At 37.2% G+C, this 27995-nt stretch overlaps 2 protein-coding genes and 2 long non-coding RNA genes across 9 annotated transcripts; 1 reads left to right on the plus strand and 3 right to left on the minus strand.

Annotated features, from left to right (window-relative positions):
* Window positions 1–579: 579 nt before the first annotated feature.
* On the minus strand, window positions 580–5638 carry LOC106096362 (DNA repair protein RAD51 homolog 3). 2 transcript variants are annotated; one of them, XM_059362607.1, is made up of 6 exons: window positions 5414–5638; window positions 5239–5345; window positions 1306–1613; window positions 1058–1246; window positions 929–990; window positions 580–687 (listed from the first exon to the last, which is right to left on the minus strand). In XM_059362607.1, exons 1-5 carry the CDS (start codon window positions 5572–5574, stop codon window positions 943–945), a joined length of 813 nt encoding a protein of 270 aa, XP_059218590.1. In that variant the 5' UTR covers window positions 5575–5638; the 3' UTR covers window positions 580–687; window positions 929–942. The 2 variants fall into 2 exon arrangements, with proteins under 2 accessions (XP_059218590.1, XP_013119520.2); XM_013264066.2 differs by having other exon boundaries at window positions 925–990.
* Window positions 5639–6628: 990 nt separating this feature from the next.
* LOC106096365 (CDC42 small effector protein homolog) lies at window positions 6629–27153 on the plus strand. 4 transcript variants are annotated; one of them, XM_013264072.2, is made up of 3 exons: window positions 6629–6847; window positions 22240–22681; window positions 26805–27153. In XM_013264072.2, exons 2-3 carry the CDS (start codon window positions 22436–22438, stop codon window positions 26811–26813), a joined length of 255 nt encoding a protein of 84 aa, XP_013119526.1. In that variant the 5' UTR covers window positions 6629–6847; window positions 22240–22435; the 3' UTR covers window positions 26814–27153. The 4 variants fall into 4 exon arrangements, with proteins under 4 accessions (XP_013119526.1, XP_059218587.1, XP_013119525.1 ...); XM_013264073.2 differs by lacking the exon at window positions 6629–6847 and adding an exon at window positions 21840–21928; XM_059362604.1 differs by lacking the exons at window positions 22240–22681; window positions 26805–27153 and adding an exon at window positions 11588–12718.
* On the minus strand, window positions 6839–7940 carry LOC131995031 (uncharacterized). 2 transcript variants are annotated; one of them, XR_009397078.1, is made up of 4 exons: window positions 7822–7940; window positions 7531–7723; window positions 7397–7476; window positions 6839–7340 (listed from the first exon to the last, which is right to left on the minus strand). It is a non-coding gene; the product is annotated as an uncharacterized LOC131995031 (long non-coding RNA). The 2 variants fall into 2 exon arrangements; XR_009397077.1 differs by lacking the exon at window positions 6839–7340 and having other exon boundaries at window positions 7396–7476.
* Window positions 15665–16727, minus strand: LOC131995032 (uncharacterized). Its single transcript, XR_009397079.1, has 2 exons — window positions 16292–16727; window positions 15665–16174 (listed from the first exon to the last, which is right to left on the minus strand). It is a non-coding gene; the product is annotated as an uncharacterized LOC131995032 (long non-coding RNA).
* Window positions 27154–27995: the final 842 nt, after the last annotated feature.

Genomic DNA, 27995 nt, shown 5'->3' on the forward strand with positions numbered 1-27995 from the left:
ATAAAAAATTTTCAGAAAATTTTCTATAGAAATAAAAAATTTTCAGAAAATTTTCTATAGAAATAAAAAATTTTCAGAAAATTTTCTATAGAAATAAAAAATTTTCAGAAAATTTTCTATAGAAATAAAAAATTTTCAGAAAATTTTCTATAGAAATAAAAAATTTTCAGAAAATTTTCTATAGAAATAAAATTTTCAGAAAATTTTCTATAGAAATAAAATTTTCAGAAAATTTTCTACAGAAATAAAATTTTCAGAAAATTTTCTTCAAATATAAAAATTTGTAGAACATTTTTATAAAAAACAAAACTTAGTCGATATTGTCTGCAGAAAAAAATAAATAACTGAAAACATTGTTTAAAAAAATAAAACTTGAAACTTAAATTGATCACCAATACAATCCAATTTCCATTAAACCCTCTTACATCAACCTTTTTTTGTTATTTTCAGATCAACTGTGATTGAAAGCTTCCTCAAAATGTTTTGTTTCTATTATTAGGTAATAAGCTTGGAAAAAATTTTAATATGCATTGAATCACAATTATGAAATACAAGTCAATTAAGGGTTCTTACCGAATGACAGACATCTCTAGGAGAAAAATAATGATTCATTTATATTGACATAAGTAAATATAACTCATAGCTCGTCATCGTTAGTGAAGCTTTCATACAAGCATCATTTAAAACCTAAAGAGTTGAGCAAAAGAAGAGAAGAAACGTTTGAACAGCTTAAATTAATATTCTCAACACACAAGAACGAGACGTTGCAGTATGAGAGAAGAAGAAACCACGATCTAAAGAATTTCTAGGCCATAATGAATCACGTGAGACAAATTTTCAGTGAAACAAAAATACAATTGTATAACGTGTAATCAATGACGAATAATATAAAATTGGATGTTAACATAATGCTAACCATCTTACCTACATTTTTTAGAATAGCTATTCTGTTGCTCTATGTAACACACTTCGAATGCCACCGGGTTTAATCTAAGAACAGACAAAGTTGAAATCAGAAGTTGAACACATTTTCTATGTACGGGGTATTGGGAGTTACCTTAAAGCGAAAAGCTAGTTTGTCACACAACACCGACTTCTCAATTAACACAATGTGGTAGTCTTCATTTGGATCTCTACTCAATAGTAAGCGTGTATTGATTTTGTGAGCATGAGATTCACCCAAAGCTGGACACACCAACCAATTGTTGCCAATGCAACGAGTGGTCAATTCATTTGTAATAATTATCTGTAACGATGAAGATTGTCTTCAATATATATTAGCAAAAATTTTCTGTTTCATATTACCGCTATGTCAAATTCCAAAGCTAAGTTTTGCAAATCCGTTAAAATCTCATAATTTACTCGTGTCCTTAAAGAGACATCTTCCAATTGTCTTAAAATGAACGAAAATGAATCGATAACTATCAACTTCAGTTTTTTATCCTCGTTTAAAATGTTACGCAAATTAAGAACAATCGCCATTAGATCTTTATAGTTGTTACAATAGACATAGGAAATATTTTGAAGTATATTTTCTAGTTTAAAATCTGTGCATTGCTTATGGAATTTTTGAAAGGTTTGATGACATCTTGTCTCCATGTGTTTAGCGATTTCTGCAAAGGAATAATGCTTCAAAATATTTTAATTTTCAGAAGATTGGTAGGTTTAATGAAATGATCAGCAAACAAAAAGTGACTGGATATTTGAAACACCCATGAAACGGGTAAGAAGGAATGGGTAACTCAGAGATAGAGATGCGCACGTGAGTCTTAAGTTGTCGTGTCACACGTGAGAACCAAATTAAATCAAATTGTATTAAAGTTCTTCGTGCGTGAGCGGGAGTGAGTGAAATAATGCTCATGATACTAATCACGACTCACGAGAAAATCATGACTTTGGAGGCACTCACGAGACGCTCACGAATCACGACCAACGGTAAAAAAATAACGAAAAACAAAATTTGTTGCATGCTCTCAAACCATATGGTATTTCAACGTATGAATCTGTCTACAGATGCAAAAAAATAAAGGAGCAACATTTTATACATTAATATTCGTACGTTCAAATGGTGTATGATTAGAGTCGTATGGAAGAAAATTTTTTATTTGGTTCATGAAAAAATATTTCTTAAATTGTGACTCGTGAGTTTTTCGTGGGTGTCGTGATTCATGTGAGTCATGATTTTCTCGTGAGTGTCTCATAAGTCATGATTTTCTCGTGTCTCGTGAGTGGCTTGTGAGTCGTGATTTTCTCGTGAGTCGTGAGTGGCTCGCTAGTCGTAATTTCCTCGTGAGTCGTGCGTGAGTAAAATGTTTGTCTCGTGAGCGTGAGTCGATATAAAAAGTCGTGCGTGAGTAAAATTTTTTCTCGTGAGTGGAAAAGCACTCACGCGCACATCTCTATTCAGAGCCCCCTAACAAAAACCTTATTGAATGGGAAACATTAAAATGTTACAGATAGAGCAACGATCAATGATCCAACGCCAAAATCCACAATGGGATTTCTCATAAGTGCATCTAAACCAGTTAAAAATTGCTATGTTCGACCGGGAGGAATCTTGGGAACCCAGCACCATAGATTCGGATAAAAATGAACACACACACACTGCCTTACTGCTTCTGCATTAGTCGTTGCTGGCAACCTTCAGTCTGTCAGCATGTTTTGCGATTAGACAGTGACCCATCATGAGGGACACAGTTACTGAGACGTCTGTTTTAGCCTACGACGGCAAAGCAGTAGACCTCTTCAAGTCTAGATTAAGCCACATAGTTTTGGAATGCTCCCTCTCTTTGTGACCATCTATTATTTGTTGTCCTTCGAGCCTGGTCCTGAAAACTTAGATTACATGTCGCTAGAGGCATACCCACAGATTTCAGCATCCCTGGAATGTGTAGGGTAGTTCCTAGTCACTCAGGCACTCAGAACAGATGAACTTTGAACTGTTCAGCCATCTCGTCGAGAGATCTGCGACAGTCGAGGGCGGTTTTTGTGTTCAGAAATACATTCTCCAGGAATTAAATGGATATTTATGCCAATCGTCGTAATGACATTATATCTTAGCCATACCATCATTTCCTTAATCGCAAGGATCTCCGCTTGATACACACTGCAATGGTCTCGTAACCCTTTCGATATGACCAGTTCTAGATCTTTAGAATACACCCCAAAGTCCACCTGGTCGTTTTGTTTGGAATCATCCGTATAGAAGTCTATGCAACTTCGCAGGGACATCGTAGTTCCAATCGGTTCAATCAGGTAGCCGCCACATGACCAATGAGAAAGCTCCCTTAACTCTACGGCAGAAGTTGTTGCAATTTGGGTAGCCACAATGTCCAGAAGCATAGGATGTGGATTTGGACAATACTTACCGGTTCAGCTAAAAGCTAATGAGATTTTGACGGACAGACCAACGGACATAGCATAGGACAGAATGTTGAGACAACCAAGAATATATACCTTAAGGGGTGACAGATAAATATTTCGATATCCTATTGTGATGGATATAAAAAGGGCAAAAAGCCCATGACTTCTGGCCTACTAAGAATTGCAATCATTTGGGTGGGGCGATTATTCTCCCATCTAGGCGATGTTGAAAACGTATCTCTGAGAGTTCTAATATATCAACAGAAAGGCATGGTACCAAAAAGGACAGTGACAAGTTCCTCAATGCGTAATTTGGGGTGTGGACACACAGACACAGATTGGACATTTACTTGAGCGCCGCATAACACTTCTTCTAAGGATGCACATGCATGTGGGCATAGCTGAATTTGCGGTTGTTGCAACAGTGTATGGTATCTGCACCCTTTATATGCTTGCAGGGTGCTGTGCGTTCAGATTGGTCTGGCAGTAAATCGAGTAGTATTGGCTGGGCAAATGAAAGGGGACGCGAGTCATGTCGCGACATATCTCTAGCACGTTGATTTCAATCCTAGCCTAGCGGAAAATGAGGCAGCTGCATTTGTCAGTAGGAGGCGAATGTTCGCCAATGATACCGAAGCGTGGGTTCGAATCCGGGCGAGAACATCAGAAAAAAATGTTCACGGTAGTTATTTCCTCTGAACGCTGGTGACATTTGCGAGGTACTATGCTATGTAAAAATTTCTCCACAGAGAAGTGTTGCTCTGCGGCTCTCCGTTCGGACTCGGCCGCTTAACATTTACCTTGGACTTGAATCGGACAGCGCTCTTTGATATGTGAAAAGTTTGCTCTGCTCCTTACGGGTATGATCACGGGTAAATTTGCATTTTTCAGAACATAGTTAAGACAGAACCCGAGGGATGTTACTTCATCAGGTGTTGTGGGTGGTGCATGGCCTTACAATCTTCTGCGTATGATACGAAGTCAATGCCCTTTTGAGGTGTGCGAAAAAGAGGATACGTAAAATTAAGAAGTGCAGTCCACTTCATATCCCCAATTTCACAAACGGCTGACGATTACAAACAACTTGTGCGATATCACAACAAAGCGTGGGAGGCCGACCCTACCTTGAGCCTTCTATAGGAACAGTTGCTGCTGTTGTTCCGGCCCAAAGGACCGATCGCCGTGGGAACAGGTTGGGCATTGGTTATTTAAAGGCGCCAATAACCCACCTTGTCATATCGAGCATCATCGGCACTCAGTATTTGTGCAAGAGCCGGTGCCGCCCGGACTCTTACTGAGACTCTCCGCTCGATACCGCTGATTGTCCGCGACTGCCGTTGCAGCTACTCAGTATGGAGCATTCGACTATACGCAAACTGTGGACGCGCCTGATAGCTCGCTGCTAAGCTTCTCGTGACAGCACCACACAGATTGGACCTCAATGTTCCAGCCTGTGTGGTGCTCACAGCTATACCGTGCCGGGACGCCGGACCAGTTGTTGTTGTTTTTGTAGCAGTGTGTTGCACACTGAGGCGGCAACTCTTGTCTATAAATTATTCCATCGGGTCAATCCGGTACGTAAAACCGGCAGCCATGGGATTGGGTCAGTCGGGCCAGTGACGCCTCTTTGCTAAATTAGTTGAAGGCCTCAAAGGTGGCCAGCATAATTGGCAATTTTCGCCTGGATTCAAATCCAGGTGTGCAGCGTCATAGCCGGACAGGCTATCACTGTGCCCACCAGTTTAGTTTTAAGTTTACGAACCAAAGGGCCTAGAAAGGACAAATATCTCCCCCTATGGTTTGGGGGCTCGTAAACAATGTCTTAAATTATCGCTGATAAATGAAAATTATCTACACAAGTCAATTCCCTCATACCTTTTAAACGATAAGGAGAAAATCCTTGATTAGTGTCCACATAGTAGGCCTTGGATCCCAGGCCACCAGCTTCTTCCGGTAGTTGAACGTTTATGCAAAATTGTAAACTGTAAATGTTGAAGTATTTTATTGATTAAAACAAATATAATATATTGAAGTTTATTGTTAACATTACCATAGTTGAGTTTTTCCAGAACCAGAACCTCCACACAACTCTGTAATGAGTCTCAAGGATATACCACCTAATAAATTTTCATCAAGGTCCTTTATCAAAGAGATAATTTTCTTAGACTCCTCTTCCTTACGCCAATAAGTGAATGCAGATGTCTGGAACATTGCCAAGAACAATAAAAATAATTTTTATAAAATTTTATAATTCCGCCAATGACCAATTCTTCATTCAAAATAGAATAGAACGTAACGTAACAATTTTGAGTTTACGTTAGAACTAGGGAGTACACTCTATTAATGGTTATTCGATTATTCGTGGCCTTTCAAATAATCGAAAAATTGAAAATGACACATTTTCAAATAAGCAAATAATCGCATAATTTAGGACGGCTAATCGATTAATTAATTAGAAGGTAAAAACACTTATAAATATATGAATTATGTCATTTGTCTGAATTTTTTCGACTATTTGGGGAATAATTAGACAAAATTTCTTTCGATTGTGACGAAGTTTTTAAATTATTTCAAAAAGGAAGATCCGGACGTATTTGGCCTACTTACAATTCAAATCGTCATACCTATATGATAAATATTTGTAGATTAAAAGTAATTTTACATTGGCCACTAAATCCGGATTTATGGCCTTTTCGAGATGTAAGAGCTAAGTCCTTTGTTTATTGCCAGGTTTTACCATACAATAATAAATCACATTTTTGCAGGATTTTTAAATCGCAAATAACCCGATTTCATGGCTGAATAATCGATAAAAGTACCAAAATATGCAACTGTTGTCAAGAATTGCGAATGGATGTGCATGATATACACATTCGTGTATACGTATCTATGCTGGTGTATGCCACATTAAGGCCGGTACTATGGGTTGCCCAAAAAGTAATTGTGGATTTTTTAAAAGATCAAGCAAGAAGAAATAAATCTTAACAACAGTGCATCATAACATTAAAGTTGAAGTGTTAAAAAGTGAAATTTCAACTAGTGCGAACGGTTGAGATTTTTTTTCAAAACGACATAAGCTAAACGAGTCAATGTAAACATAGCATTACGTTCATGAATGATTTCTCAAGTATTTGTCCATCTCTGAGTCAAAGCGTCACCACACGTTGCGAAAATGATACTACTAATTTAATCTAAAAATAAAACAACCATGAAACTGCAAAACGTACTTTGTTAATCATCTGTGTCCCCAAGTAATAATTGTCTCTTCTTCTTTAAAGTGGTTAGTGGTGGTTAGAAAAACTTTCGCGTGAATTTCGCGTAGATTTTTGTGATTTTTGCTAAGATTTATTAAAATTAATCATAAGTGGTGTTATAAAATATACTTTTCATATTGTTACACTGCCATAGAAAGACCGAATGCTAAAATAAGACTTATTTCTTGATCTATACTTGTTACTATTTGATCTTCTATTTTCCCAAAAAGGTAAGTAAATAATACGGTCTGCTGTTTATTATTTATATACGTATGTGTGTATGTATAATACACATAAAGGCAACCAGCAGGCGCATATGAAAAATAAATAACTTGTATTAAGTAAATAATAATTAATGTGGGATTTTTGCTCTCGAGGAAAATCTTAATTATTCAGCAATATATATGTGTGTATGGGTTTGGTTTTTTTTTGGAAGAAAAATATGCAAGACACAACTTACTGAATTGATTTCTTTTATGATTTGCATAAATTGAGTTCTATTCATATTTATAATGGTGAGATTTGTGTCTTTTTTTCCATTGATGTTAGTTATTGTTGTTTTTTGCCAAAAGTAGCCAAAAAATGTGTATTTTAATCTATGTGATGTGATGTGGTGCCCATTGGATCCCACCTACCTCCTTTCACCTTGACAAAATTCATTGCATTGCCTTTTCCATTTTGCAGTTGTCTCATACAGTTTTCGGTTTTCTCATCCAGTTTTTCCTGCATTTCTTTGTAAAATTAGGTCATTGCATTGTTAGCTGCTGGTAGTATCTAACCTTTTATTTACCATTTGAGAAAAGAGAGTTTGTGCATCCAGCTGACCCGGCCAACATAAGGCACATGCAACGATTCAGTTCTAGAGGAAGAAGGAAAAAATCATTCTCCTTCGCTTTTGTTGTTGTTTACTTACTACAACTATTACAACTTTCTTTTGCTTTTGCGCTGTTCATATGTACCGTTACTATTACTACCGGTCGCCGCCGTGGTCTTTTTTTGTCACACTTATGTCGTCATACACTTCAATACAGCCTTAGTTTGTATTTTAATTGGCTTAATGTGGATTAGATGTCTGCCTGTCTTTCTATTAATCCCATCACCTTTCCCTACATAAGTAGGTATATATTTTAAAATCTGCCACCCCACAATCAATTTTATTGATTGGCATTTGCCCTCATTTAATTATTTATTGATTATTGCTTACTTCGACACTTTTCATACTGATTCCAGGAATATTTTCTTTATACTAAAGAATGAGAATGATTGTATACAGTTAGGAAAAAATGGTCGACATTTTGAACTTCCTTACTAATTTCCTCCTAAAAATAAAATATATGAAAATAAAATCTTACAAAATCTACTAATTTCGAAGAAATAGCGAACTAAAGAATGATAAAATATTTGTGCTTTTGACAGTCACTCAAAATAGTAATAAGACTGACTAGGCAAATTTATGCAAGGTAAAGTCATTAGGCTGTCAAATTACTGGACACTTTCTAATTGACATTCTAGTTTTTATTTGCATTATCATGTGTAGCAGCCACAAGACCAAAAGATTTATGATTATAAACGTGTAAATTATAAATTCATACTGATATTATGAGCATACCGAATAAAAAAATATTGTGATAATAATTAATTTTGGTAGTTCATAATAAAAATTGCTTTTATTTTTATCGATAAAATATTTAATTTAGATATTTCAATGAACTGCTAGATGTTTATTCATAAAGACATTTAGGAAACATGGGTGCATCCTCCCGGCACGTGATAGCTGTGAGCACCACACAGGCTGAAACATTGAGGTCCGATCTGTGTGGTGTTCATTGCTGTCCCGAGAAGCTTAGCTGCGATCTATTGGGCGCATTCACAGGTTGCGGATAGTGGAATGCTCCATACGGAGTAGCTGCGACGGCAGTCGCGGACAATCAGCGGTATCGAGCGGAGAGTCTTAGTGAGAGACCGGACGGCACCGGCTCTTACACAAATACTGAGTACCTATGAGGCACGATATGAAAAGGCGAGTTATTGACGCCTTTAAATAGCCAATGGCCACCTTGTTCTGGCATCGATCGGTCCTTTGGACAGGAACGAGCTTGCTCATACAGGAGCTTGACGAGGATCGCCACCTCCACATGAAGATGTGGCTACAACAACAACATGGGCGCATACTAACTTTTGTGAGCCAGTGGATGTACTTTGTTAGCCAAAACGGTTAAAATTATAAATCGATGTTTGTCGTTATCTTGTATCCTACACAACTAGCATTGTCATGCTCAATAAGTTGACGGTTGAACTACATGGCACATCTCTTCGGGTCATTCACCGTAACTGAGGACTGAGGTCCTGTGATAACCCGATTTCATAACCACTAAGCGCCGGACGTTTATCAATCAAGAAGAAGGCTGATTGTGCTGGCTTCAGAGAGTATATCAATCGCCGCTTCAGTAAACTGCCAACCCCCTGGGATGTGCTAGTTGCCGAGAGGAAATCATTAATGGGGATCGTTGTATGGACCCCACTAACCCCAGAATCAGCAAGCTGAATCTGGAAAAAAACAGGGTAGTCAACGAACATAAGCGGAATTTATTGCTGGAATACTTGGAGCAATGTATTTTGAGCACCGGTTTAGCCAAGCTGTGGTCTACTGTTAAGTCAGTCTCGAACCCCGGTAGACGGGATGACAGGACCTCATTCACAGGGCAAGGAGGAGAGCTATTCGCCGCATCCGTGGTCTCCGAGCCGATGGCCGATCACAATTTACCGTGGCCGAAGTTACGAATGTCATCCGTGGCGCCAAATCAAGCAAGGCGTTGGGCCCCGAGCGAAACTCTACATTGATGTTGAAGAATCTGGATTTACATGGAGTTGAGTACTTTACTACTGTCCTCAATCTTTGTTCTGTCTTTGAACACTCTTATAGTTCCCGATGTCTGGAAAATAGGCAGAGTGATCCCGCTACTGAACCCTGGAAAGGACCTAAGTTTGGGGGAGTCGTACAGACCGATCTCCCTTCTCTCACCAGTAGCAAAGACGCTTGAGGCATTACTCCTCCCGAGCTTCGTAGGAGAATTTCCATTCGCTGAGCATCAATATGGATTTCGAAGACAGCTTTGCATGCCATTACCGCACACATTTGCCGTGGCTTCAATGAGCACAGGCCATGTGATAGGACGGTCCTCGCGGCACTGGACCTATCGAAGGCATTCGACACGGTCAGCCATGCCAAACTCGAATTATCTGTATGGTCGTCAGTCATTTCGTGGAATTTAGCGATATGAAGTCAAAGCACTGTAGAGTGAAAAAGGGAGACCCCCAAGGTGGGGTGATATCTCCGGCACTGTTTAACGTCTACCTATCCTCCATTCCACCTCTTCCAGACGGCTTAGAGATCGCATCATATGCGGACGATAGTATGATCATGGCATCAGGCCCCCCACCCATTGTTGACATGTGCGATAGGTTGAACGTCTACCTCAACGAACTTGCCTCATATTTTGCTGCAAGAAATCTGAAGATATCTGCCACCAAATCATCACCCACATTGTTCACTACAAATAACATTCTGACTAGGAGGAAAACATTATATACCATCATCATTGATTGGTTCTGCGGTATACTCTTCGCCGCCAACGTCGGGCACTAGCAGTTGGGTAAAATGTTGTTTCCATATCCTCAGCATGCTATCTGTGTTAGTTACCAGATTTCGTTCTTTGTCTCTGCAGAAAGATGTGTCTGCACCAAAGCCTTCGGTTTGATGTTTAATTCTTCCAGTTCTAGGCTGGGGTGCTGCTGTTGTGTATATTGCCGCACGATAGAGATCGCAGGTTTACATAGTCCGACGACGGGAACGCCAAAAGCGACGATTACGACGCTTGCGATCTACTGCGGTCTAATTTCGCAAGTAGTTTCAGTGTTTCACTAGTAGTTATATTTTTTCATAAGTAGTTCTATTGTTTCCTTGCAAGCTATTGCCCACACCTTTTTCGACCTCTTCCTCTATTCAGATTTAAAATTTTAAAAAAATTTCTCTTTGGCAACCAAATGTTAAGCAAATTATCAATTAAAGTCGAGTTATTGTAAAATTTTATCATCTTTTTCATCTGTTTGGCTTTTTATCAGCCGGTCATGCGAGTTAATTTCTGTTTCATTGTTTTTCAAGTCGATCTTAATGACCAAGCGAATGCAACACCCAAAGCAGAGATTGTTAAATGAGTATTGAAGAAAGGAAATTGCCAGTTCTCAGAGAACAGAGTACACATGTCACCCCACTGGTGGACGCGTTTCGATATTTGGGTTTCCTCATCTCATTGGCACCATCGTGAACTATGTCCGTCCGTCTGACCGGCCTACAGTTCACAGCCTATTTTTCGTAGTACCTTTAGTTGAGATTCATAAGCACAAATCCTATGTGAAATCTCAACTACTACTAACAGACTGTTCGCTGTAAGCTTTTTCGCCGAGCAATATCTCTTCAAACAAAAATTTTATATATAAATTCAACTTTTTTCGGAAACCCTCTTTCTTTCCACTTCCTCTAAATTCCTTAGTTTGCTTGAATTTCATTCTATTTTCCCTTGCTGGTTGGTCATTGTCCATCATACCCAACAGATAGCAATGCTATCCTTATTTATCATATAATAAAAATACACAAAATGACATAGTTTTAAAGGAAAAGCCTCACCTTTTTATTGTGGTAATCAAGGTGTGTTACACGCAACATTGTGAATTCATATCGACATACACGGTATACGGTATACGGTAAGCAGTCAAATCAATAGGGAAACATTAAGCAAAGAAGATGAAAAAAAAACAGACACGAAACCTTAAGTCATATATCGATTAATCATACCACAACAAAAAAAAAACGATTCATTAAATCTTTGTAATAGAGCTCATTTGCTAATGTAAGTACCTTTTAACCTTAATTACAGTATACGAATTTATTATTATAATTTTTTATTTTGCAGATCATAAAGGGAAGACGGGAAAGATAGACAACCATTCATAGAGAAAATATGTCCACAGCCAAGAGAAATTTCTATGAAATCTTGAATGCAACACCCAATGCCACATTTGAAGAGCTCAAATCAAACTATAAACAATTGATTTTACAATGTCATCCGGATAAATTACAACAGCAACTACAAAATGACACCAACACCACCACTGCTGCTATCAACGCCACAGATAAATTAGAAAATGACCTTAATAATCAAGAATTCGTTGGCTTAACAGAGGCATGGAATTGTCTTAGAGACCCTTTGAAGCGCAAACGCTATGATGCTGAGCTATTGCTAAATAAATTCCATACGCACAGCAATGTCTATGCCCACATACAATTGAATGAAATGAAAAAGTGTACCATCACTGAAATTGAACTCGAACCCGAACTCAGCTATGGACAGGCCCCAGCAGTAGTAGTCACACAGCCAGCAGCAGGGGGAGTTGAAAATCACAAAGAAGACCAAGCAAGAATGAAAAACGACTGCGGTGGCAGTGATGCGAACGCTGAATCGTATATTTATACATATGACTGCCGTTGTGGCGGTCAATATATTGTTGATGAGTCAGCTGAACAATATTGCCGCAAAGTCAATAGGAGTAAAACAAACGCCGCATCTACTGTGGCTGGTGCTGGTGCTGATGATGACGCAGACATCAGCCCAAACAATAAAAATCCCAAGACCGCTTGTACTGGTACTGCTGGTGTAAGCATGGGTGCTCATGTTGATCATACGCTTGATGGAGGCGGTGACCATGGTCATGGTGGGGGAGGTTTTGCTTCAAGTAAATATCTAGAAGAGGAAGAAGGCAGCGACGACGGTGACAGCGATTTGATTGTTGAGTGCAGTGAATGTTCTTTGGTGATTATATTAAATAGCTGAAATAGCAGCAGCAGCAGCAACAACAACAACAGCAACGAAAACACCAGCCAGCAACCGCAAAGAAAACAGAAAAAAATCTGAAACATTTCATAATTTGTCTTTTTTGTTTGTTTTCCCATAACAAAACAATCAACAAAACATCAGAACAATAAAACTTGAGCAATTTTGTATTGTTTTTAAATAAAAAAAGCAAAAACAAATCTGACATTATTATTATTGTTGTTTACACTTTATAGTGGCTACTGGTGATGATGATGATGGTGGTCCACGACTGCAGACATTGTTATCACTTGGGTTCGGCATCACTTCACTTCTTCAAAGTGTGTTGATGGTTGATTTTTAATATTTAATTTTTTCTTTCTTATTATTATTATTATGACTACTTTTTTTCAATGTAATTTGATTACTTCCGTTTTGTAAGATATACATACATATGTATGTATGTGTAAATACTCATAAAAAGACACGTAAACTGTTTTTTCTATATATGACCATATGTATGTGGTATTGTTATATTTTAAAGTTATCTCTGCTGTGTTTGCGCGCCATCTTTGGTCTAAAGTGCAGACAAACAAACAGACAGACAGACATTTCTGCTTAGTTTCCATTCATATGTAGTGTGTAAGGAATTAAATATGCAGGTCTTGTTTACAAATTGTGTATTTTTTTCTTTTGCCTCTTCTTATTTATTTCTTATTTCGAATATCTATAGGAAATTCACTGTGGCCGTCTGGCCTTCCTGATTCATCATCAACACCGCCTCCACCGCCACCGCTGACAATTTCTGCCTGCATCTTTTCTTGGTTTTAGCGTTTAATAATCACAGCACACCCTGTTCGTTAGCTGTATTATAGGCCAATTTTGTTATTGTTTATTCCAACAAGTGTTCAACCTGAGTTATGGAATCTGTATTTCATGTAACATTTGAAATTTGCAATATCACATCGTTCATTTGAATTGCCTAAAATGGAATGAAGGCTGCTTGTGCATGCGAGTACATGCAAATTGATTGTTACAAATTTGTATGAAAGACTTTTTTTTATGAAATAAAAAAATGTCGAAATGCTTTAGCAGCTAAGCTCAAGTATTCTCTAGTATTGGTAACAGAAACCCGTTGGTTGTTAGTTTATAGGTATGTTCACTTACTTTTGCAGTAAAAATTTGCAGGACCGTCAGAACAGCCTTTACTCTCTTTTGCCATTTGTTCGAATTAAAAACAGCTGAACTTCATAAAACAGCTGTTCGATGCTGCAAGTTTCTGTTGGGGGAAAAAAACCTCCAGTAGAAATTTGCAAGCTCTCAATTAGCAAATACTCAAAATTGTGCACGCTCTCACGCACTCTCCCGCTCTCTTCTGCTGGCAAATAAAGTACGCGAACGGCTTTCAGTAACAATTTTTGCAAATTTGCACAAATTTTTGAGTACGCAATGCAAATGACAAATATGAACAGATCCTAGGTCTGTTCGCGTACTTTTCCAGTAAAAATTTGCATTAGAGTAAAAGTCATTTTATTTTCTTTAAAAAAATTGCAAGCAAAAGTACCCGGACGAATTCCAGTGAAAATTTGCACAAAAACAGCTGATTTTTGTTTTGGTTGGTTTTTTATTTGCTTGTTTAGGAAAACAATTGTTTTTAAATAAAAAATGCTATTGATACTTGCGAGGTATTTTCCTTTGATTAATGTCAATTTATAAGCCCGAGAGTGACAAGGCTAGAAGGGGGAGCCATGTGTCGTATGCGTGATCTTCGTGCCGCTGGAGAGCCATCACAAATTACCCTGCAATCCCATGGCAGCAGGTTGTACGTACCGCATTGGCCCGATGGAGTCTCTTATCGGAAAGGGCTACCGCCTCAGTGTACAACACACTGCTTCAATAACCGTGCACGAATCTACGAATGTTATCCGTGACGCCAAGTCGCTGGTCCCAGACAGAATCTCTACACGGGATAGCTGTGAGCACCACGCAGTCTTGAAAATTGAGGTCCAATCTGTGTGGGATTCATTGCTGTCACTAGAAGCTTAGCTGCGAGCTACCGGGCGCGTCCACAGGTTGCGGATAGTGGAATGCTCTGTATGGAGTAATTGCAACGGCAATTGCGGACAATCAGCGGTAGCGAGTGGAGAGTCTCAGTAAGAGGCCGGGCGGCACCGGCTCTTGCACAAATACTGAGTGCCTGTGATGCTGACAAGGCAAGTTATTGGCGCCTTTAAATAACCAATGCCACCTTTTCCCGCGGTCCTTTGGACCGGATCGCCACCTCCACATGAAAATGTGGTTACAACAACAACAACAAGAATCTCTACCCTGATGCTGAATAATCTGGATCTGCCTGGAAACGATTACCTTACAACTGTCCTCATCCTATCTGAACATTATTATAGTACCAGATATTTGGAAGATGGGCAGTCTGATTCCGCTACTGAAACCTAAAAAGGAAACGAGCAAGGGGGAGTCGTACAGACCCATCTCCCTTCTCTTATCAGTAGCCAGTAGGACTACTCCTCCCGTTCCTCTTGTTGGACAATTTCAATTCTCCAAGCATCCGTATGCATTTCGAAGGCTGCATAGGACTACAATTGCTTTACATGGCATCACCGTATACAAAAGTACACTTGTTGTGCTGACAAAGATACCTTGGACTAACCATCTAATGCTTTTGGACATTGTGGCTAGATAAATTGCTACGACCACGGATGTGAGACTAAGGGAGCTTTCTATTTGATCATGTGGCGGCTACGGACACTTTGTTATCATTGCAGATATCTGTACTCGTTCACAATTGTCAGACTAATTTACACTATTTTTTCTAATCCCACTCTGCGTCACTTGTTTAACTGCCCAGCCAGACCCACTCAATCCCAGGCAGCATCTTCCCTCCTTAACAAATTCAAAGGAACAGTGTTGGTTTCATCGCAGCGCTCCGATGAAGGATGATTCCATCAAAACACTTAAAAAACCGATAACTGCTCTTTTCTTGGTGTTTGGAAGGTTGCAATTTTTCAAGATTTTCCAAATAATTCCGTAAATTTTTGACTTATCTTCTTAGGTAGAACAACCGACTTGAGGAAAATTACAACTTGTTTCGGCGAGTTTTCTATAACTTAACTGACTAGCTGCTGCCATGAATTTTCATTAAAAGTAAATAAAAATGAAACATATTTTGTAATTACCAATAGATAATATTTATATTTTTTTCTTATCTCTGCCTTTTTGATCCATTTTTCCGTTAGCTTTTGTATTTTCATGTAACTGCTACTTTTCATAAAACAGCTGACCTTTACAAAACATCTGTTCAAAGATGCAAATTTCTGCTGGCAAATAAAGTCCCAGTAGAAATTTGCAGTATCTCTATTTTCTAACTGTCAAAATTTGCTCTCTCTCGTGCTCTCTTCTCCTGACAAATAAAGTACGCGAACGACTTCCAGTAAAAATTTGTGCAAATTTGCAAAAATTTTTGAATTCCCGAACACAGCTTTTGTGTATGTTACTAGTTCGCGGCATTTTTCGTTGTTTGTGTGCTATGGTTCTTATAAGGGAATGTGTATATACACTATAATATACAAATTTATAGTTATTACTATAATACGCACACAACCAAAACTCGTCGACAGATAGTGCACTTCGCGAAAAAAATTGTACTCAGCTGCATTCTCACCAACATTATATCTGCAACATAAAGTTTAGTAAAAAATTTAGTTCAATAATTCCTTCTATGCCAGCTTTGAGGTTTACATAATTTTTATTTAATTACTCTATGACTTAGTCTATGCTATTTATACTAACATTAAAACCCCCCATTCACTTCAATTCGATATTAGGGTTAAAGCTACAGTAATCAACCACAATAAGGTACAATTTAGTAATAATATGAGGTTAAACGTTTCAAAGACGCAGCTTTGCATACATTATTGTTTATACTATGTTTGTATGAGAGTGTATGTATGTGCAGCTTGTATCTCCAATACTCCAAGTATGAAATTACACACTGCGAGTTCATATGTAAAGTGTGAAGCGATTGCGTGCCATGTCGATCAATGGATGCAAATGCACTTGTATGACCAATCAGCATATTCCTCCATGGATAATAGAGCACTAATTGCGGCAATACGAAAAAATGAACGTGATAATTACAGAGCGCATCTAAAACATGGTGTAATGTCAGGGACGTGTTTAGACATAAATTCCAAGGGAAATCATTAAGAAAGAAGTAACTGATTATATTTCGAACACTATAATAAATAATATGTATTATTTATTTGTAATTATACTACATTTAATTATGAAAACTCAGAAACCTCAACAACGATCCAAAGGTCTACCAGTGTTAAGTCTGTGGACATTTGAGGGCATTTTCTACAATCAGGTGTCCCTATTGGTACTCAACTTAAGACAACAACAAGGGAATTGCAAAAATAATATACAGCGGTCAAAAAAAGTATTCATCATTAGCAAAATTGATAATAAATTCACTTATTTTGGGTAATTGAAGAAAATTTAAAGTAAACAAATAATGCAGTTTTATGCAATAGTTTATTTTTCGTAATATGTTTTAAAATAAATTCAAAAAATAAATTTAATTAGCGCAAAAAATGCAATTTTATATAATAACACCAAAAACAGAACAAAAAAAGTATTCATCATTGATGTGCTATCATCAAAGTCAAATTCAAATATTATTTGGGAATCCCCCTTTTCTGTTTTATTTAGTAAAGGAGGCTTTGCCCTTGACAGCAAATATTTAATTTCATTGAAAATATAGTTTTTGTCAAAATGGGTCGTAAGCAAAACGAGGTTTCTGATGAGGTAAAAGTTTTGATAATAAAACACCACAGGAATGGTTTAACTCAAAAAACTATCAGTGAAATATTAAATAGACCACGATCTACTATACAATCCATCACCAGAAAGTGGACAGAAACGAAAACTGTTGACAATAAACCAAGATCTGGTCGACCAAAAGCACTTTCAGTTGGAGATGTGCGTTGGCTAGTGCGGCAAGTTCAGAAAACTCCGAAGACAAATGCGACCATTCTTCGTAAAAACACTATGGAATATTTAGGGAAGGAAGTTACTACACAAACAATTCGAAATACACTCAAAAGGCATAGTTACAGAGGAAGAACTGCACGTAAGAAGCCCTTTATAAATAAAATAAACCGAGTGAAAAGGCTAAACTTCGCAAAAATGTATGTAAAACAGCCCGAATCATTTTGGAAAACAGTCATTTTTGCAGACGAGAGCAAGTTTAATCTTTTTGGGTGCGATGGAAAGGTCATAGTGTACAGAAAACCAAATAGAGAGCTTGAAGAACGAATCACAGTTGCTACTGTAAAACATGGTGGAGGTGGTTTAATGGTTTGGGGGTGTATGGCGGCTTCAGGAGCGGGAAATCTTGAAATTATTAATGGAGTAATGGATCATAAGTATTACATTGACATTTTAAAGAGGAATTTAAAAGATAGTGCTGTAAAACTTGGGCTTGGTAATAACTTTCAATATTATCAATATAATGACCCCAAACATTCTGCTTTAAATACCAAGATGTGGATGCTGTATAACTGCCCCAAAGTCATTAAAACTCCTCCTCAAAGTCCCGACTTGAACCCAATTGAACATCTTTGGGAACATCTCGAACGCAAATTGAGAACGCGCAATTTTTCGAGCAAGAGTCAAATGCAACAGGTGATAATGGAGGAATGGACTAATATAGACCAAAATATAACCGCTAAATTAGTCCAATCGATGTCAAACCGTTTAAAAGAAGTTATAAGACGCGGTGGTCGAATAACAAAGTATTAATTTTTTTAAATTATGTTATTTATTTTTTTGTTTTTTTGCAATGATGAATACTTTTTTTGTTTAATTTTTTGTGTTCAGCTGTAAAATGGCCCTTTTTGTTCCAATAAATACTATTTTTTTCTTTAAAAACAATGAAATTGTGTACATATATATCACACAAGCACTACTGCATCATTAGTTTAATATGTTTTTATTCCAATTGTCTTTTGTAGACTTATTAAAAAAAAAACATTGAATGATGAATACTTTTTTTGACCGCTGTAGGTACTTTTTGAAATTAAAAAAAAAAAACTTAAATAAAATAATGCCTTTTTTAACATTTCAAAAATACATTTTTTTTGAACTTGCCAATCAATAGTTTGGGTTTTCAATGCTTTTTTAACTGTTTGTTTAAATGAAAAAAAAAATGAGAGCAGTTTGAACTTTCGAACTTGTTCTCCCTCTCTTCGGATGTATTTTGCTATCAAATAACACAACCACAAAATTTATTCACATTATTGGCGTAGGTATATCGAAATGCTTCGGTAGCCACCTATTTATTAGTCTTTTAATTTGTCCACAATAAATCTTCTAAACATCTCCAGTTTGTCATTTACTGAGTGATATTTAATTGTTTTGAGTAGTCGCCTTGTCATTAGAGCACGCAACCACATTCGTGCCAAATAATTCTGCTCCAGTTGCAAATTGGTTGTTTATTTATTACGCGCGCACACACACACATAAACATATGTACATAGTTTTTTATGTGGGTTTATTATTTGGCATAATGAAACCATTTCTTCTTTTGTTTGCAACACCTTAAAATGGCAGTGTAAGATGAAAATAAAAATGAAAGTAGTTAGACCACTTTATTAACATATTCAAGAACTTTTTCCACAAATGTGTCATAATACAGATAGATGGTGGTGATGAACGATGGAAGGTTCCTTCCCCTTTTTTTGTTATTAAAAGCGATTACAATAATAAAACCAATAGCCAAGCCATCATTGTCATGAAGTGTTTATTTATACAAAGTTTGAAAAAAAGAAACAATTTACAATACGATATTTAAATAAAGAAACCATGTTGACAATGCAAAGTTTGATACAAAAGAAATAACGAAAAATACACATTCTAACAGCTGTGGTCGAAAAGATAGAAATTTTCGCTAAACGTAACCGTTGGCGAACAAAGATTTTCTTGCCATTGAGAAAGAAAAAAAGTTTTCTCGAATATAATTGAAAACACGTAAGGAAAGTCAAAATTAAGGTAGCGAAAACTAATAGACAAATGAGCGTGCTTCTACACTTCTGCTACTATTGATCAAATAGTAGCCAAACATCCGTAGAATAACTAATAAATAATATTTTTAGGCAAAACTTTACCTTATTGATCAATAAAGTTTCTATGTCCTCAAAATAGGTTTCAGTTCCACCAATCACCTATTCACTCCTAGCAACTATTAGCTCGGAACTAGATCTAGTTTAATATGTCTTAAAATGGAGGAACTATCCGAGTACTAACGACTCTTAAAATACCCTATCTTACCCACTCTCCTCGGGGTTTTATAAGATAATGTCTGTAACACGATCCGTTCGCATATTAATGGGATTCGTTCACATCTTAAGACAAATCGTTCGCATTCCAATCCTATCCGTTTGCATCCATCTCTCTACTATGGTCAAGATCAGAGAACTGCAAGCGGTGTAATTTTTTTGTTTTGCGTTGTAGTCTAAAAAAAATGGATGTCAACACATAACGTAAACTGAAATCAACTGAGCAACAGCCCTCTATACACTCTCATGAGGTATATGAAAAAAGTCATGACACTCATTTGCACTTTGAATGTTTGTTCGTTTGAATGATTCGTCGTGTAACATCGTTTGCCTTCATCCATTTCGTCAAAAGCATTGTCATATTCTTTCTCTAGGCGCTTATAGAAAATACCCTTGGTCTGCTCGTCCTTGTCTTCCGTCGGGGCATTATTTGTGCCCATAAGGCTAATGTTGAAGAATTTGCCTTTTATGGTAATTGTGGCTAGTCTCTCATCCACCGGAGTAAAGCTGAAGACAAGGTGTTTCAGACTACGACTAACCACAAACCCACAGCCAAATTCATGCCTCGTGTTATGGCAGCTATATTATAGTTCGTCACCGTTTGGTGTTGTAGTGACGCCATTCCCAGTCCATCGCATTTCCTATAAGGCGGTAATATCTGCATTGTACTTCTCTAATACATCCGCCAAAGCGTATACAGCATCTTCTCTATAAAGAGTGCGGACATTTCAGGTGCAGTTCCGCAAATCATGGTCCTTTTTTTGTTTGCGTGGGTCGTCAACGTTGTGGGGCCCGTTTTTACTATTCCTTTGGCCCAGCGCCCAAACCGCATTGGTTTTGTAGGATTGCACATGTATGTATCTCTCGTTGTGGCGAGCCGCTTGCTCCGAGATCCGACGCCTCCAGCCGCCCCTAACGTGGGAACAGACGCCGATAACTCACCTTGTCATCTGGAGTATCATTGGCACTCAGTATTTAATTAAGAGCCTGTGCCACCTGACTCCTCACTGAGACTCTCTTCTCGAAAATCGCTGACTCGCGGCCGCATTTGCAGCTATTCCGCATAAAAACTGAGATTTCCACCATCCGCATCCTGTGGACGCGGATGATGGAAGATATGTAAAGGGTGATGCATTAGTATTTGACAGATCACGTGGGATTTCAGACATGGTGTCAAAGAGAAAGATGCTCAGTATGCTTTGACATTTCATCATCAATAGACTTACTAACGAGCAACGCTTGCAAATCATTGAATTTTATTACCAAAATCAGTGTTCGGTTCGAAATGTGTTCATTCACCGTAAGGTTGCGTCCAACAGCATCTTTGAAAAAATACGGTCCAATGATTCCACCAGCGTACAAACCACACCAAACAGTGCATTTTTCGGGATGCATGGGCAGTTCTTGAACGGCTTCTGGTTGCTCTTCACTCCAAATGCGGCAATTTTGCTTATTTACGTAGCCATTCAACCAGAAATGAGCCTCATCGCTGAACAAAATTTGTCAAAATTTGAACACATTTCGAACCGAACACTGATTTTGGTAATAAAATTCAATGATTTGCAAGCGTTGCTCGTTAGTAAGTCTATTCATGATGAAATGTCAAAGCATACTGAGCATCTTTCTCTTTGACACCATGTCTGAAATCCCACGTGATCTGTCAAATACTAATGCATGAAAATCCTAACCTCAAAAAAATCACCCTTTATATCTAAACATGGTCCAATTTGGACTATTTACAATCCCAACCGACCTACCGTAATAAGAAGTATTTGTGTCATTGTAGCTATATTTTTTCCAATATTAACAATGCTTTCGACTCGTCTTTGCTGGCTATTGATATTATAATTTTGTTCGCTACTGTTCCCGAATGCAAAAAAACCAACATTGAATGGTTTTACTACAGACCCCATGATTATTTCTTCGTCTTTGAAAAATACAAAAGCGACTTTCAGTCGTTGATGCTGTGAATGTTAGCCATGCAGTTGATCGAGTAAACAGTTTGCTTGTTATCACTGTAATAAACATTGCTATTTTTACCTCTTATATTTATCTCACATAAAAATACAAAATCTTTGGGGTTAAGGTGAGCAAAGTTTATTAATAGGTTGCTAAAAACATAATGAATGAGGAGCAATTTGCCTAACTGTTTGTCTATGCATTCTCTTGAATAGGGCAATCGTCATACATCTACATATGTAGGCCACTCTGAAGGCTGTAGGCAAGATTTACATATTAAAGAACTTATTTTGTATCAAAACTAGATACTCGGTGTTTTATTCAGAGTTCTATTTTCAAATAACTTTCATCATCGATATAACTTTGTTTTACATTAATTCTATGCATTTTTTGAAGCTTTAACAAATATTTTAATAAAATTTATTTTCTTCTTTTTAGTGCCAATTGCTGTGTATGAAGCAAATACACATCCATTCTCCCTCCATCGAAGACAATAAATATCACCTAAATACATACCTACCTTATCCAATATAACTAACCTAACATAATCATTTGGAAATTTACCTCTCGAACACCGTTGGTATCATAATTTGTAACCGTGGCGAACACAAGTAAATCGAATAGACGAAACAAAATGGCCAATACCGGCGATATATGGTTACAATGGTTTTCCTGCTGTTTTCATCAACCTCAATCACCCTCAAGACGGAGACATCAACGATTGCATATAGATCGTTCCATGATAGGAAATCCCACAAATTTTGTACACACCGGTCATATTGGTTCGGCTGATGTGGAACTATCTACCAATCATTTAAATGCAATACAAACACAAATGCAAAGTAAAGGGGGCTATGAAATGAATTCAATACAACTTCAGGTAAGATGTTCTTATAGAATGTTTGAGGTTACTCAACGCGGTTTCTAACCGCTTCTTGAGGAGATCATATGCCCTTTGTACTTTTTCTAGATAGAACAAGTTTACAAAACTGAGCATATAGTGAATTGAAAAACAGGTCTATAAAGCAGCTGCAGAAAAATTTGGTCAGATCTGGTCCGTACTCACTGTAAAGGCGAAAATGGCTTGTAAAAGCGCATTTCTGGGCACAAACCCTTAAATCGTGGGCTCGCTTTATCCAAACTCGACACGGTCGTTCATTGAAATCGGGAAAATACGAGTTTTACCGGGAGAAACGAATAAAGGATGCTATATCAAGATATAGGCCATATTTCAAGAAACAGACAGACTGACATGTCTAAATCGTCTATGAATATAACCGTGATATATTCATTTGCAGGTAGTGGCAGTTGCCCAACAACAAAATATTGAGAGTTTTATCTGTAAAAAATCGTGATTTGTCCAGCTCTGATTTTGAGCATGTTACCAGATCGCGCAATTTTTCGTTGTTTGCGTGTATGGTTTTTAACTATTGTATAATACACACACACACACAGCCAAAACTCGTTGACAAATAGTGCACTTCGTGAGAAAAAAATTATCCTCAACTGTTTACAGTACCTGGTAATTATGTCATGATGTATATGTTGTAGGGTTAAAATGTGTAATTTATTGTGTTGCAAATGGCCACTTCTTGGTGGGTATAAAAACTTATACCCCAATTTTGGCTTGAAGAACTTTGGTGGGTTCTAATTTTCTTGAGTGGCAACACTGGTTGTGATGTGTACAAAGGTTTTATTATGAGAGAAGAGAAGTGTGTGCTCATCTTGCTGCGGTTGTAGAGTAAGTAAGTTTTTAAATATTCGAGAAAAGGCAAGAAAGCTGAAGTACTAAAGAGTTTACAACAAATGATTCACAATAGTCTTACAATCTATTCCGGGTGGCAAAAAGGTGAGATCTGTTATGCGCTATACAATTGCTAGTAATTCACATTAGGTTAGGTTGAAAAGAGGGTGCAGATATTAATCCGCCCCATGTCACTATGGACATACAACTAAGTCAGTAATCGGCTTGTTGTGCGCTCTAAAAACTATAAAGTAACTTCTAAAAAGAAAATTTGAAATTAGGAATTCCGCCTTACTTACAAATTCCTTAATTGTTTTCCATGCCACTCCCCTAAGTTGGTTCATGTCTGGTATAGTCTCCCCATCTAAGTGCCGTTTAGATCTGTTAGACGCGAAAGCAGGGCAATGACAAAGGTAACGCTCTAACATCTCATCATCTTCCCCGCATGCCCTACACATGCTATCACATGCCGCACCGATTTTACATAAGTGACCTCGTAGTCCTAAGTATCCCGTTATGATACCAATAGCTATACAGATCTCCTTCTTACTTCCTTTCAGTAATAATCTTCTCACGATCTGCATCCCCCCAAAAGATTTTCGCCGTCCTACCGACCGTTTTGCTGTTCCACAGTGTTGCATGCGAATTCGTCATCCACGCCCTTAACTCGGACTGCGTCGACCCGAAAGGCTTGGGGTTGACCAACCTTATTGACGGCAGTCCTCTGGCCTTCACCGCCAAATCATCTGCCTTTTCATTCCTCCTTACTCCGTTATGGCCCGGCACCCAAACGATGCGGATTTTGCCATCCTCAAAGAAGGCGTAAATCTCCTTCTTTGCCCACGAATCTTTCGTAAAACCAAAAGCTCGATTTTTGGCCAATATTAATATTTTGAAAACCGCAAAACTTGATCCTCATATCGAAAATATAGTTCCCGAACTAAGTCCCTATAAAGCTACTAAAGGAGTAGAGTACGTGCAAGCCCTTTCTGACTCTCTGCTCTATATTACTTTTTCACGTCTATCTTTCCTTAAGAACGTACCCTAGGTATTTGTCCAGGACTCATCCTTTGAAATCGACAAACTTACGACCTCTGGTGAATATTACTAGGTTTGTCTTTTTGGAATATTTATGGCATGTCCATTCACTGTGGCCCATCTAACTTTCTTTCTAAGTAGATCCCTCGAATGAGTAAAGCAAAAGTAGATGACAGCCACCGTGAAGTAGAGCTGGCAATATATAAATATTCGCAACATTCGATATTTTTTATATTTTTCAAAAAAAATATCGATAACTATCGATACTATCGTTAATTTAAGTATCGTAAAAACGTGGTAAGTTCGGCCGGGCCGAATCTTATAAACCCTCCACCATGGATCGCATTTGTCAAGTTCTTTGAATTTCAAATAGGAAAACACCGGTCATAGAAAAACACCACCTCTAAAATTTCAGGCAAATCGAGTAATAATTGCGAAAAGTCTCTCAGTTTGACTTTTATATGGCAGCTATATCAGGTTGTATACCGATTTAGACCATACTTAGAACAGTTGTTGGAAGTCAAACCAAAACGACATAAGCACAATTTCAGCCAAATTGGATAAGAATTGCGCCGTCTAGGACCCAATAAGTCAAATCAGGTGATCGATTTATATGGCGACTATATCAGGTTATTGGCTGATTTAGACGATATTTGGCACAGTTTTTGAAAGTATTACTAAAACGACATGTACAAAATTTCTAAGCAACAATCGCTCACTCTAGAGGCTCAAGAATTCTAATCGGGAGATCGGTTTATATGGCAGCTATATTAGGATATGGACTGATTTAGACCATACTTGAAACAGTTGTTGGAAGTCATACCAAAACGATATGTGCAAAGTTTTAGACAAATCTGATAAGAATTGCGCCCTTCAGATGCTCAAGATCCAGGATCGGTTTATATGGCAGCTATTTCAGGTTATAGAATGATTTCAACCATACTTGGCGCAGTTGTTGGGTGTCATACCAAAATGATATGTGCAAAGTTGCAGCCAAATCGGATGAGAATTGCGCCCTCTAGTGGCTCAAGAAGTCAAGATCCAAGATCGGTTTATATGGCAGCTATATAAGGTTATAGACCGATTTTAACCATATTTAGCACAGTTTTTGGAAATAGATCATGCAAATTTTCATCCAAATCTGATAAGGATTGTGCAACTAGTGGCTCAAGAAGTCAAGATCCAGAATCGGTTTATATGGCAGCTGTATCAACACATGGACCGGTATAGCCCATTTACAATCCCAATCCCCTTTTCGACATCGGTGTCGTATATGGTTCAGATTGGTTTATTTTTAGATATAGCTACTATAAAAACCAATATTTTGTTATACATAATTGAGCAAAGACTTGTACTTATTAGTAGTTGGTCCAAATCGGAACATATTTCGATATAGCTGCTATGGGGCATAAGGTATGCATTTTTTACCGGATTTTGACGAAAGGTGGTTTACGTATGTATCCGAGGTGGTGGGTATCCAAAGTTCGGCTCGGACGAACTTGAAGCCTTTTTACTTTTTTTTAAATTTTTTTTAAGTCTTTTAATTGAAATTAAAATTGAAAAGCACAATTTTTTTGTTGTTGTTCACTGTTTTCCTGTTGAAGTTCTTTTGTCAGCTTTGATTTTGTGTTTTATTTTGCAAATGGCGGAACTTTGTCAAAATACCGATAGAAGAAAACAACAATCGATATTTAGCCAAAAAGATTTAAATATCGATAGTACCGTCGATATTTTGCCAGCTCTACCGTGAATGCCACCGTAGCGCAGAGGTTAGCATGTCCGCCTATGACGCCAAGTGCCTGAGTTAAAATCCTGGCGCGATCATTAGAAAAATGGGAAATTTAGTAGATGGCAGCATCATTAACGCAAGCAATAGATTTTGTTTATCAAACCATTTAAATTTCAAATGTCTTTGCGCTTCTTTTTATTTTAGTTGTTGGATTTCTTTGTCTCTCTGAAACTAATAGGTTTTGTTTTTGGGGTTGTGATGAAACCTTGATCGGTTTCGAAATCGCGATCTCTGAAGCCTGCCTAATGCATTTATAGCACACCACATTTTGCATTAACTTTTAAAAGAGTTTTTATATTGTTTTCTATTCTAAATAGAAACTAAACCTATTGGTTTCAGCTGAACAAAAAAAACCAAAAACAAACTAAAGTTTCTTAAACATTGCACTGTATAAAATAAATTTGTACATCGATATCCTTCTTTTCTTTTCAGGCCTGCTGATAGTTTATCATAATTTAAGTTTATGCACCCATATTTGGACTGTTGACCTAAAGTTTAATTAGCGCAGAGCATTTCTATCGAATAAAATTTTCAACAACTCGCTCTGCAGTGCAATCTCTCGCTTTTTATGTACTTGTTAAGGAGCCCGCCCTGCCCGCCCTCTCCATACTTGTGTGTAAGATTGATCTTTAGGTAATAATATAAAACCAGCACACTTTTTTTTAGTTACTTTTAGCGCAAAAATACTATCAATATATATAAACATACATATATATGTGTGTATGTATGTGTTTGTAAGTAAATGTATACTCCTATACATTGTTTATTATATATATATATATATATATATATGAATAACAAAAGTGTTGTGTTGAAAATAGAAATAGAAAACAAAAAGAAATTGGAAGAAAAGCAATTTGGCCTTTATTTAAAAATCTAAATTAAAATGTTTTAAACATTTTCTTTATAGCTTTAGTCAATATTAATAATAACAAAACAAATTATTATACTTAAAGAAAAATGAAAAGAATATTATTAAAAAAAGAATAACAATTTTGTAAGGTATGACTTAAATAAAATAATTTCACATTTTATACATAATAGCAACAACAAAACCACGTTCAATGCAAGGTTCAAGACATCTACCTTAAAGCAAATATTTAGGCAATGAATGAATAGCGCAACACTAAAGTTTGTATTTTCTAGAGAGACTTCTTAAGGAAGTCACTAAAAATGTTTAAATTTACACGAAGCAACTATTGTTCAAAAGTTTAAAAATTTAAAAAAGTAAAATTTTTCAAATTTGGAACTAAAACCTGTTTTTAGTATAAATTCTTGCATACCTTAACATAGTTGCCAGCAGAAGAAAACAGAAAACATAGGGAGAAAGAGAGAGAGCTAACCGTACCTTAACATAGCTGCCAGCCGAAGAAATCTGAAAAGAAAGAGAGAGAGAGAGAGAGAGCTAACCGAAAATGAGCCCACGAGCATTCCTTTGATGAACATAAAAGCATCTTTCATATAAATGAGTGCTCTCCGATTCAAGTTTAACTCAATAAGAGAAATTCTGTATTAAATGCTACCAATTTTAACGGTAAATTTTTGCAACAATTTACAATCCTATTAAACATATGTTTTATGTACACCGGTATTCACAATAGGTACTTAATGTAGATTTGAAAT

This window comes from Stomoxys calcitrans, chromosome 2 (genome assembly GCF_963082655.1).
Source record: "Stomoxys calcitrans chromosome 2, idStoCalc2.1, whole genome shotgun sequence".
Classification (NCBI taxonomy): Eukaryota; Metazoa; Arthropoda; class Insecta; order Diptera; family Muscidae; genus Stomoxys; species Stomoxys calcitrans.